This window comes from Esox lucius, chromosome 24 (genome assembly GCF_011004845.1).
Source record: "Esox lucius isolate fEsoLuc1 chromosome 24, fEsoLuc1.pri, whole genome shotgun sequence".
NCBI classification, from domain to species: domain Eukaryota; kingdom Metazoa; phylum Chordata; class Actinopteri; order Esociformes; family Esocidae; genus Esox; species Esox lucius.
This window is the reverse complement of record NC_047592.1, coordinates 18,924,385-18,938,196: the sequence shown is the minus strand read 5'-3', so window position 1 is coordinate 18,938,196 and position 13,812 is coordinate 18,924,385. Positions and strand designations below refer to the sequence as shown.

The 13,812-nt window shown below is 41.9% G+C and overlaps 1 protein-coding gene across 1 annotated transcript in view; it reads left to right on the top strand.

The window, feature by feature from the left end:
- LOC114830256 (basement membrane-specific heparan sulfate proteoglycan core protein-like) overlaps positions 1 to 334 on the top strand; it is a 152,580-nt gene extending 152,246 nt beyond the window's left edge. Inside the window, exon 20 of the mRNA XM_034290831.1 lies at positions 211 to 334. Coding sequence (XP_034146722.1) covers positions 211 to 272 — 62 coding nt within the window. The 3' untranslated portion in view covers positions 273 to 334. The remainder of the gene's footprint in view (positions 1 to 210) is intronic.
- Positions 335 to 13,812: the final 13,478 nt, after the last annotated feature.

Genomic DNA, 13,812 nt, shown 5'->3' with positions numbered 1-13,812 from the left:
TATGGTTAATTTAAAATGTAAATAGACGTGCCTGGAGTCAGTCATTTAGATTTCATTTTTTTTGTGGAAACTGCTCATCACAAATATATATATGAATATAAATAACTAATCTGTTCGTCCATTAGCTTCTGATACAGTTTGAAGATGTTTACGGCACAGAATAAGCTGTTTAACTTAGATTGTAAGAAAAAAAAATTGTTTCATTTTCAGCAGCCAAATCAACGGAAAATGAAAATAGTGATGTCATCAAACAGACTGAATCATCATTGTGATCATCACAGTATGATGTCACTGTGGGCTCAAGAACCCGTATTATGATGTTTATCTTTTTATATTTTCCAGCTTTAACTATATCCTTCATCTTTTGTTTTTTATTAAACAAACTTTTTTTATGGTTTTTATTTTATATAACATCAGGAGAATATACAGTCAGAAGAAACATTTGTTCTACACTTTCTACATTGTTTAGAAATAATGGTTGGTTAAAACTCACTGAGCTGACCTTCAACAGTTAAAATTAAGAAAAAAATATATATTTGGAGGAGAAGGTGCCTTATATACCACTGAGAGCCTGTGAATTAATAATCTATGAATGTGGTTTTAGGATTAAATTACTTCAAATCTGTGTGTATACAATGCAATGTATGTGGGAAGAGAAATATTGGTGCATTCATTCACATTATTCTTTTCCCTTTACTCATGGTACAGTGTCTTTAGTTGGTTCATTCATTCACATTATCAATTTCCCTTTACTCATGGTACTGTGTCTTTAGTTGGTTCATTTGTTCACATTATTCTTTTCTCTTTACTCATGGTACAGTGTCTTTAGTTGGTTCATTCATTCACATTATTATTTTCCCTTTACTCATGGTACTGTGTCTTTAGTTGGTTCATTCATTCACATTATCAATTTCCCTTTACTCATGGTACAGTGTCTTCAGTTGGTTCATTTGTTCACATTATTCTTTTTCCTTTACTCATGGTACAGTGTCTGAAAAACAACAAGTCCAGTAGGACAATCAATACAAACACAACAGGGGACAGATTATATTAGTGGTATGTTTTGGGGCGGGGGGAATTACCTTCTTCTAGCTCTGGGGGATGGGGGGGCATATCTGCCCTGTATCCCACTTCTCCTACGCCCTTGCATGAGAAACCTCCTAAAATCTTCTGTACATCTATATCTTTAGGGTGCAAATCCACAACATCTGAACACATGTGTCAATACTCATTCTTTCCTCCTCTTGTAGTGTAATGAGAAATATCTGACGAAGAGGAGCGTCTGGCCCCACCAGTTCTCCAACAGAGCCCTGGTGATGTTAATCAGGGGTCCTACATGACATTTGCTTCTATAAAGATCTGGAACACCAGGTGTGGGCCATCAGCCACACCCTCCTGAGCTCACCTGGAGAGGTGTATTGATTAAATGGGACAGTTCCTGTCCTTTGTATTCATTGTGTTTGCCAAGGTAAAAGAATGCTAAAGAATTTGGGGATAGTGTTTGAGGTATGTCTGATTTTAGAATAAATAGCCATGTCTCCAAAAAGGTATTGGAGGTTGTAATTGTTAAAGAGACCTCCCAACACGTTGTGTTGTTGTCATATTTAGGAGTTTGTTATCATTAAAGAGACCTCCCAAACATTGTGTTGTAGCTTATTATTTACCCAAAGACTTGTAACTATGTTCTGTATTGTAACTGTTTAACTGGATTGGAATATTTAGATTACGACTGCATCACTCGTTCATCTGCATACTGGAGGTCGTAGACCTACTGATAGCTACGAACACATATAAGTGTAAGTGACCAGACTTGACATCCCTGAGTCCTGGATTTCGAAGCAGTCTGGGAAGGCCCAGGAACACATGCCACTGATTTGTCATCACTGAGTCCTGGGTTTCCAAAGTTTCTGTGTAGCCCCAGGAACACATGCCATTTTACTGTAACATTTGTTTTAAATGACCTACACCTTATGGGCGCTTATGATAATGGATATAGGCACACACACACATACGTAAGTTGAAGTGACCAGACTTGACATCCCTGAGTTCTGGGTCCCTAAACGGTCTGGGTGGTCCCAGGGAGATTTGCCATTTTGGGCATCAGTGGGTGCTGGGTCTCTAAAGGGTCTGGGTGGTCCCAGGGAGATTTGCCATTGTGGGCATCCCTGGGTTCTGGGTCTTCAAAGGGTCTGGGTGGTCCCAGGGAGATTTGACATTGTGGGCATGCCTGAGTTCTGGGGGGTCCCAGGGAGATTTGCCACTGTGGGCATCCCTGGGTTCTGGGTTTCTGATCACTCCATATGGATCCAGAAACACATGTCATTTTAATGTTAGGCTTATGACGAGAGGTGTACATGTAGCTATCTTTTACTAAAGACTTCCAACAAATGGTGATTTACGATAAAATTTATTTACTAACAATATGGATATATATTTCTATTTATTTATCACTTAGGTTACGTTCCCTTGCACTCATTACCCTAGCTGTCCCCAGGTAACCTTCTAGGTGGTAAACCTGTTCAACCATTCTCTCTCACCACTCGCTACACTCTTTTCGAATAATGAGGAAGGAACCAGCCTGAGGTCATGTGGTCGATGTTATGGAAATATCTTGAACTGATGCATTCTTATTGATTAATGTATTGAGTCCCCATGTTTAGATAAGAAAAGGAATGTCGGTTGTGCTGTGGTAAAGGAAGTATGAGGTGCTGAGGTAAACGTAAACTTATAGCAGGATGGGGGTAGATCAGGGGTGGGCAATTCATTTTCACAAGGGGCCACATGAGAAACTTGAATTGTGTCAGAGGGCCACACCAACGATAACTTGAACTTAATTCTGCTCAACTTTCTTCCATTGTAAAATGCACTAAATTATATATTTTGAATAGCTGGTACTGATAATCGGAAGAATAAAACTATTCTGTAAATATTTATATTAGGTAATGTGAAATCGTGGTGTATAGGTAAAAAAAGAAAACAAAAGCAATTATTGAATCAGTGCAATTTGTTTTAAACTTGTTAATCTCCACAAACAATGAAAAACAACAAACAACTTAACAAGTTTATAGAAATACAGCAATACAACAAACAATAACTTGTAATGTTTTCCACCTCATTTTACCTCTTCAGTGAGAATGATCCAGTCTGTTCTGGGCTTGAACAAGGGCATTGAAATCTGGCTGAATGTCTGAGGTGGCTATGCGAAGGACCGCTGAGAGGTGGTCATCAGTGATAGAGGATCTGTGTTTGGATTTGTTGAACTTCATCACTGAGAATGTCTGTTCATGTACATAGGTAGATCCAAAGAGGACTAGAAGCCTCTGAGCATGCCTCCTCAGGTGTGGAATGTTCTCCACTTTGAGGGAGGAGTAAAAGTCCAGCAGTGAGACTGACCTGAAGGGCTCTGCCAGAAGTGTGTCAGACTGCAGGTCAATGAGTTCCATCTGAACATCACTTGGTGCATTATCCACACTGCAGTTGAAGGGAGAAGAAACCATGTGCATTTCACTCTCAAGAGTTTTGAAATCACCTCGAAAACTCTGCATGCAGTGCTTCTAACATGGTACTTGTGGATGTGATCGGCTGATCTTTTGGTTTCCTTTAGTGTTGGCAAGTGGGTCAGAATGTTGTCCTTCACTTGGCTTGAGATAAGCTGCAACTTTCTCATGAAAGCCTTCACTGCACTGTACATCTCGTGCACAAAAAGGCCCTTGCACTGCAGTTTGACATTTAGTTTGTACATTAGTGCAGTCACATCCACAGCGAATCCGAGGTCTGCCACCCAGTCTTTATCTGAAAGGTCTGGGATGTCATGTCCTTTCTTAACACAGAAATCCTGAATCTGGTCTCTCAGGTCCCAGACACATTTCAGTACTTTGCCAAGGCTGAGCCACCTGACAGTGCAGTGATAGCTTATGTCATCATGTTCAATCTAATTTTCCTCCAAAAATGCAACAAATTGTCTGTGATTTAATGCTCTCGTTCGAATGAAGTTAACTGTTTTAGTTACAGCATCAACAACATGGTTAATTTTTAACACTGTCTTACATAACAATTCCTGATGTACACTCACCTAAAGGATTATTAGGAACACCTGTTCAATTTCTCATTAATGGAATGATCTAATCAACCAATCACATGGCAGTTGCTTCAATGCATTTAGGGGTGTGGTCCTGGTCAAGACAATCTCCTGAACTCCAAACTAAATTTCAGAATGGGAAAGAAAGGTGATTTAAGCAATTTTGAGCGTGGCATGGTTGTTGGTGCCAGACGGGCTGGTCTGAGTATTTCACCATCTGCTCAGTTACTGGGATTTTCACGCACAACCATTTCTAGGGTTTATAAAGAATGGTGTGGAAAGGGAAAAACATCCAGTATACGGCAGTCCTGTGGGCGAAAATGCCTTGTTGATGCTAGAGGTCAGAGGAGAATGGGCCAACTGATTCAAGCTGATAGAAGAGCAACTTTGACTGAACTAACCACTCGTTACACTCGAAATAGTTACACCACTCGAAATAACCACTCGTGGTGGTGGTGTAATGGTGTGGGGGAAGTTTTCTTTGCACACATTAGGCCCCTTAGTGCCAATTGGGCATTGTTTAAATGCCACGGCCTACCTGAGCATTTCTGACCATGTCCATCCCTTTATGACCACCATGTACCCATCCTCTGATGGCTACTTCCAGCAGGATTATGCACCATGTCACAAAGCTCAAATCATTTCAAATTGGTTTCTTGAACATGACAATGAGTTCACTGTACTGAAATGGCCCCCACAGTCACCAGATCTCAACCCAATAGAGCATCTTTGGGATGTGGTAGAACGGGAGCTTCCTGCCCTGGATGTGCATCCCACAAATCTCCATCAACTGCAAGATGCTTTCCTATCAATATGGGCTAACATTTCTTAAGAATGCTTTCAGCACCTTGTTGAATCAATGCCACATAGAATTAAGGCAGTTCTGAAGGCTTATTGTGTATTATTGTTTTCCTAATAATCCTTTAGGTGAGTGTATAACATAGTATAGCAAAACGTTTTATGTTAAAATCATTGGTCAAAGGAAATGAATTAAAGTGACACATATGCTGACAGTACGGGATATGTAGCATCAAAATGTGGGTGTGTAAACGCCTATCACTGAATACATCCTTCAATTTGTCACTGGTACAAAGTCCTCTCATGCCAATTACTCAATTCACTGAAAAGTCCTCTCCATGGTTCCATTTGGATGTACTTCCAAAGTCATCACAAATGTTCTGCTCCTTCAAACGTCAGACAGTCAGTTATGAACCATTTCTTGGCCGGATGTATATTCCAAGGTGTTGTCCTTCATTCTAGCTGCTTTATCAGCCAGGTCAGGAGAATCTGTGTGTTCTCCCTTGTGAATGCCAAGATGACCAGTTTTATCTAAAGGCTCTATAGCTGCAGGCCGGGTCGGAAGTGATGGTTACTAGCACCAGAAAATTCACTTTTCCCTCAGTGACTTTAATTCACTGTGCCTAACCTTTAAACACAGAAGCCCTCCTGTAGCGTGTCTCGTCGACCCCAGGTTCCTCTCTCAGCTACCTGGACAGCAGATGAGATGTACCTGGTATGGACCCAATCAGCGTGGCATGATGTTGTGCAGTTGGTCTTCCGCGCCCCAGTAAACGTTGTCCAGAACCGGAGATTTCTTTGCCTCCATCCTCTTGGGTGGAGGTTGCCTTCTCCAACTCATGGCAGAATCGTCAGGACTAGAATTAGTCCAGCTGTCAGGAACCAGGCATCACTGTAGACGTGCGGCCCCCCCAGGGTAGAGTCTGCTCGTAGCTGTAGGACAGTCTGTGGGTGTGTGTGAGAGATCCATCTTATCTCAGCCCACCCCACAATTGTCCTTTAAGCCAAACTCAGTCTCTCTGGGCTCCAACCAGTCCTCTATCGCTGAATCGCTTTCAAGTGTCCTGTACCTGGCAGTGAATTCTCCTTGAGAAGATTAGTTGCAACATCACAAATATGTCAATTACATTAGCTTGTTGCATCTTGCTAATGCATTAGAACCCAGTCCTACCAAACACTCAAACCTATATTTCCAATGTCTTTCTGCTTGCTTTGTCTAAATAGATTAGAACAGTTGTAAACAGTAACAGTATAGTTAAAACATTAACATTTCTGATGCTTCTGTTCTGCTAGTGTGGCAAAATAACAATTCCACTCTTTTCTATAGTGGGTTCAACAACCAACAAATGACAAACCAAAACAAAGAACAGAAGATCACAATTGTCCATTTCCCATTACTGTTCCAATTACTCATCAGTTAAGATAGTTTGCTTACATTGAAGCATCACTCTCAAAGAGTAGTTCATGAACAATTCTCAGTTCACCTAACCAGATCTCAGTTGGTATACATTGGTATACATTGCTTCACATAAATGTCAAATCAAATACCTTATTGCAAATCAAAACCTTTCACACCATCTCGAAGGTCAACCAACATAACTGTTATTTAGCCAAATTTTTCTACAAGATGAAACTCAGTGTGAATTTCTCTAAGTCTCTTATTATCCTAGCACATCCCCTTTTTATGCCCTATCTCTCCAGAGATCACCCTGGAGTGGGGATGGTTTACTAACCTAAGGATAACAAACCCTAGTCTTGAAGAATGGTCCCCTTATCAATTAGGGACAAACCTTTTTGTCTCATCATTCACCTCAAAGAAACATCTGTTAACCATTAACATTCCAATGATTGCCTACTAGGACAGAAATTGAGTACATAGGTATACATGTCTATAAAAATAAAGAAAAGTCATCGAATATGTAAATAAACATGGAATTGACACCAAGTATTCAATGTAGCTGAATTAGAATACCCAATTTTGATAATGTCACCAGTAAGTCTGTTTCTCTTCTAAAGAGTTCAAACAAGTTAAAAAAAACCATCTCAAACAGCCCCCCCCCCCCCCCCCCCCCACACACACACACACCCTGGTATTTGTGTCAGTGAGTGGATCGCTCCAGGGGGTCTGTACCTCTCTTTACAATTTAGACTATATAAAACTTTTTCCTAGAATAGATCTTGATGCAGAATTACTTTTTCAGTATCAATTAAAACATAGCAAAACTTAGTACACATGTAAGGAATAACAAAATGTGCTCCCCGCACGTTTCTACCCACTTATTCCATAATGCATGAGATTAATAGGATTACTTCTAATCAAATATCAAACAAACTGAACAGTAATAATCCCATAGTCACTCTTCATCCCATCAAATTTGTTATTTCTTAGCTAAACCAAGTCAAAATGATAAAATGTATTCTACTCAACCATAATCATGTTAGATTTTGTATAAAACACATTTTTTCCCAAAAACCCAATTAGACAAACACTGTGAACGGACACTAAGGGATGCCGATATTAACAGATGCCAATTTTCTGTTATAACTATGGAAACAGAAAAACTCAATTCTTTATGTAACTCTTTAAGTACTTATTTAATTCTCTTTGAACTCTAAGTTCACCTCTTTTTTATCATAGATAATAATTTCATACAGTCCCCCTCTGCTTTCATGACAGAGTCAATAGAAAAAGACTCCAAGCGTGAAAGCAGAACCATTACAAAATGGACATAAAAAGAAATTCGATAGTCGAAAATGAAGCTAACCCATAAAACCTATAAACAAAGCTGTCCCACCCAGCGAAACACCCAAATTAGCATATTAAAATATGCATTTCCACAGGCAATGGCCAAACGAAGTAGAGACAACACATTTATCATGACTCAATGAACCTCCTAAAGTCTAGGGAACAGAAAAGCTATACCTTGCACTTAAAGTGTGATTAACACAAAACCAAACATACTCATGTTGGGGAAATAACCACAGGTGAGAACAGGCAGAACACTCGAATGGAACCCTTAGCGCAAAGGCCAACCCAGGGGGTCCGCCCCCCTTCCTGGAGCCAAGTTTCCACACAAAAACGTGACATGGTCTACAGACTGTCTGTAGTAATAGACGACATGTTTTCAACTTAGCTGATATCCCACGTTAACTGAAGGTTCAGAGTTATTGCTCTACCCATCAGATATCGTTGCTGTTCGTAAAAAAAAAATGCTTATCTTATCAACACAGCAACAGTAGGGGAAAAAAATAAAAACTCTCAAGAAAGGCCAAGTTAACAGAGAACAGATGCATGAAGTCACTAAAATCAAGAAACAATCAGGGAGTGATCCCCAGGATACTCCAACCTAGATCTCTAAATACAGTCATATCAATCTACCCCATTTGTCAGATTACCAGGCTAGAATTTAAACACCAGTAACGAGCATTAGGCGTAGGTCTGAAAACACAAGTATTATCCCAGTTATCATTGTAAATACAAACAAAGTGAAACTATATTAATTAACCAAACCCAATTCAACATTTAAAATAGGACGTCGAATTTTACCGGCTGTCACTATTTGGGGAATAAACGCGCTTTGGCTATCATGCCCTCTGTTACAGGCCATTATTACATTGGATGCAAATCCATTCGACATGGATTTGCATCCAATGTAATCCAATGACAGAACAAGACTAACGCCTTGTTCTGCATTCTACTACATACAAGGAGAGAGAAACACAATAGTTTACCCCTCATAACGAAACCACAAGATCATATTTCACCAAAGTAGAGAAGCATCATTATACCAATTTCCAATCTATCCCTCTAATTAAATTTAGGACATTATTTTCGTATACCATCCTAAGTCATCAGGCGAACACATCCTAAGTCATCAGGCGAACACACCTGTGCCAGCCACCAGCACAACACTAGAAGGCAAAGTTACATTTTTGTGGATTCGGCATAAGGCAAAAGCCAAAAAATGGGCCCCGCAAAAGAATCATATCAACGACGCAATGAATGCGTTCACCCGAGTGTACACCCAACAAAGCAAAACCTTGCGATTTCAAAACTTCTAAGTTAACAACAACCTCGGTAAACGAGATAAAATATTCCACCAATGAATGCACAATACAGCCAATCGGAAACCCCCGTGCACAGGGAATACCAAAATGGAAATGCATGTACTAGGTCAACCATAAACAGGTATTGACAATTCAATTATCCAAAAACCATTATATATATAGGAGCAATCTCTACTCCATCTCGCAGTCTGATTACCACAGTCCAACTTATTTTAGATCTTTACTGGGAAAATTGGAGTGCAACAGGGGCTATTTGGACATGGAACAAATATGCCTTTCTCTAATAATCCTTTAAACATGAGCGCTATCCAATCAATAGCCTCTGCTTGCAGTGGGTATTGAGTCTGGCACGGTCTATGGGGTCCTCCAGGTGTAACTACAAGAGGCTGTGCATTGTTATTTCGCCCAACATCATAGTTATGCTGTGAACACAGGGAGAGTGGAACTTCCGCTAACCTAGGATCTGTAGCAGCCACCTGGACTGCACAGACCTGATGGACCCAGTCGTCATGCAGCGTAAGATGTACTTCCCGTTTACCCAAAACTGTGCACCCAAATCTTTCTCTATAGGCTTGGGCTGCCTTGGAAAATCCCACTCCCACCATATGACAAGGGACCCTGTCCACTACTTCACAGCACCACCGCACACAGGGACCCAAGCTGTCCCATGTACTAAACACAGGTTTAGCGAGGGGGCCATGGGGGTCCAACCCCTCCACTTCGAAAAAGCGAGACACGTCTCTCTCAATTCGCATAGACCAAGCACAAAAACCCTCCGAAGACCAGTATACATATTCACCTGTCAAGAAATCACTTTTACCATCTTCAAACCACACTGTCTCAAAACCAACATCCTGACTTTCTGAAACTTTCGCAGAGCAACGCAAGTCGCCCATATCCAGAAACTGGACCGTTTGAACCCATTTTCTACTCTATTCTATATTTAACAACTCAAGTGAAATATCTAGGCCCTGTTCTTTCAAAATCTCATGAATAACAATAATCAACAGGCTCCACTGCTTGTAAAACAGTATGTTTAATTCGCATACCTTTGTCTGAACATTCTAGCGTGATCCCTAACTGTGTAATCAAATCCCTAGCTAACAAATTAACTGGAAAACAACTGGAAAACAGAAATTAATGTCTTGGGTAATGCTGGCCCTCGTCGACTACAACCAACATGGGGTAGTAAACCGCTCAGTGGTCTGTCCTCCACTAGCCCCTACCGCAATTATGGTTCTACCACTCTATGTCGGAAGCGGGTTCTATTCCTAAGGACAGAATATCCCACTCCAGAATCAACCAAAAATCTGTTTACCATTAATTTTAAGAAACATCGTGGGTTTAACTTGGTACTCTACGTGTTCTCTAAATGCTTGTACATTAAGTGTAAGTACATCAATATATGCAGGGTCATGTAATGGATTGATCTCACTGGTAGATGCTCTCTGGTCCGTCTCCTCTGACCGTCAGCACCCCTCCCTCAGGCGGTTCAGCGTTCCTGCGTGTTCCCGCTGGATCGCTCACGACGAGGCCAAAGAGGCTTGTGGGAACAATACATCTAAACAGCCGGTGTCGTGATTCCCATGGGTGTCTTCCCAAATCCAATATCCAGATGAATGTCTAATGCTAGCTTCATAACTTTAACGTAGCGTTTAGCATAGTCTCTTCCTCAACCCCGGGTCTGTAGACTTCTTCGGTCTCAGTCGCTGCAAACACCGGAGATCCCGGATCTGGTGTGTACTACTCCCCACTTTTGGACCTTTTCTTGACCCGTGTAGACTCCCTCAACACTTCCAAAGTGGAGATAAATCGGCCTCCAGACGGCCCACAGCATTACCATGTTCACAATGAAAAGGTCCATAGAGTGAAACCAATCGGGGGCTATTTCGGCCACCAGCGGGGTTGGCTACGTCGATTGTAGGGAAATGTTTTCCAACGATGCAGTGTCGCCGGGCGGGGTGGGATGATGCAAAACTCCAAGGAGTCCCAGCAATCAGCCTGGCAGAACACCGCGGGAGGGTGGGGGCGGTCAGAGGGACAATCCATCCACCCTGAGTGGATAAAATACGACACAAAGATCAATAAACTCCACACAAACTGTCCCAAAGTGTCCAGACTCTCTATATACCATATAAAAGTCATAAAAGCCGGGCGCCCTCGCCCTCACCCCTTTCGCAGCCAGTCCACAAGCGGGGGAGGATTTAAGTCTCCAGAGACCTAGGGCCTCATATATCAATCTTGCGTACGCACGAAAACACGGCGTACGCCAGCTTTCACGTTCACGGTCAGATGTACTAACAGTGAAATTAACGTAAGAATGTGCGTTCTTCCACGTAAACTTCAGGCCTGGCATACGTACATTTTTGTGATGTTTGTCCGTTGGTGTTTGTCCGTTGTATATCCTTACAAACAGCATGGTTGGGATGAGACTCCAAGCTGGCAGGGTGCGCGATGGGTGGCTACTTGGTAAGTTATGCATTTAAATGTATGGTTCTATCTAAAAGTAAAATGTTTGTGTCTGTAATTATTATTACTGCCCATCAGGAGACAGTGGTTAACCACTAAAGACGTGGCTGTTAACCCCCCTCACCAACCCACAAACTGACCGAGAGCCCAGATACAATGATGCCCATTCCCGCACTCGGTCAGTTGTGGAGCGGGCGATTGGGCAGCTGAAATGTCGGTGGCGCTGCCTTGACAGGACCGGGGGGATGCTGTTATACCGCCCTGACAAGGTTTGCCGCATCATACTGGCCTGTGGAGTGCTGCACAATGTCACGCACAGGCATGGCATACCCCTTGGTGAGGTGGGGGCACCGCCAGATGACCCTGACCCAGGACCAGTATATGTGCAGCACAATCAACAAGCCATTCAGGCCCGTCAACGTGTAATTGCGACAATATAAATGGTACTCAGACACAAAGTTAATTTTTTGACCAATTCTTTTAATGAATGGCTTATTTCTGTGAGTGCGTCAGTGACATTTTTAAGGTGACTGTTCATTTCTTCAATGGCCCTAACAATTTGCTGTTGTGACTCCAGAACAGCATGCGTCAAGACACGGCCAGATGGACGGGCTTCAGCACTGGGGGGAACATTAGAGACACGGGAGACGCTGGACTGAATGGGCTCTGGCTGCTCAGGTGGTGCGGACTCTGAGTGCGTGCCAGTGGACGTTCCTGCGGTTCCTAAGTCCAAATAAACACAGGCACATCTTAAAAGTAATTTGAGTCTGTTCCTTATTAATGGGTATACGCATTTGCAATATAAGCAGTGGATACGTGAAATCTCTGGTGTACCTTTTGCTATATTGCATGCATTTTAAAATTAAACGGTGGCTGGCTATGTATATCAAAGTTAAGGAAATAAGTCTGAGTCACCTTGCTGGCAGTCCTGTAGTATATCCGAGTCTCCTACATCAGCGGATACGATTCCAGAGATGAACGTGTCTCCTACAATAGTGGCAACTCTCTGATCAAAGGGTGCAAGTTCATCGGTCCCTGTACCACCGCCTGTTCTGCCCACACTTTGTCGGTGCGCAGCAGTTCTCCGCTTAACTTCCACCTTTATGTCTGACCATTTCTTCCTTAGTTCATTTACGGTGCGACTCTCAGATCCCACCGCGTTGACGGCATCAGACAAACTCGCCCAATCTTTTTTCTTTCTTTTGTTATTAATTCCAGAGGACAGATTTCCAAATAAAATATGTTTTCTGGTTTCTACCTCTGATAGTAGCACCTCTAATTCGTTTTCAGTGACATTTCGTTTCTTGCTTGCTTTAGCCATGTTCTTGCAGGTTTCTTTTGCCAAATTGGACTAATTACCATATTTAAATAGATTTAATTGAGGGAGGAGACAGGGTGTGGTGTGGTGCTCGTGCATGTGCGCTCAATTTCGCGTTAATTGGGATGTACAAAGAGAATGTATGTGGAATGCTGCGTACGCAGAGATTCATACATCAGATTTCTTTGGTGCGTACGCACATTTAATAATAATAATAATAATAATACATGGGATTTATATAGCGCTTTTCAATGACCCAAAGACGCTTTACAAAAACAAGCAAAACAAAGAACACTGAGAAATAAAATATACAACAACAAGGGGGTTATGGGAAGGCTTGTGTTGAAGTATAACACTTCCCCGAGTTGGTTTGTTGGAAAGGAGAATAAAACACAGGGAGTCAGGGCAATTACCGTAGTTATACGTCCATTTATTACAGAAGCTTCTGGAGACACGTGTCGCCGCACAATGTCTAAGGATCAACATTCAAAACATCATTTTTATACTTCTACTACGCCCAAAAAGATAGAGGCGTTAACTTACAAAGTGTGTGCCATTGGCCCAATCCCAGTTTTATTCCTTATAGGATAACTGCAAGTATCTTCTTGTCTCCTCCTGGTATCTGTCTGGCCTGTCAGACTATGTGTGTGTGTCTCTGACCTGTGACCTGTTTCTCACAAAACAGACATACTAAATCTTTCTCTCCCCGGCAACTGCTTAAACAGGGTTTCCTATTCTCCTACTTGCTCCTTCAGTTTCGGTTCATATTACAGACATTTAATATTTTGTTTCATTGGTTACAACAGCTTATAACAGTTCACTAACTTATATAATCAATACATCTACATTGGTTACAACAGCTTATAACAGTTCACTTACTTATACAATCACTACATCTACACTTGTTTAAACAGAAATGGCTTAAGGCGGAGGCGGAAGGTGTTAAGAGAGTCAGAGTCAAGGATGGATTGTGGCAGTGAGTTCCAGAGCCGGGGAGCAACCCTGGAGAATGCCCTGTCACCAAAGCTCCGTAGCTTGGATCTGGGGATGATGAGGTGGCCTGCTGTACAAGAGCGGAGTG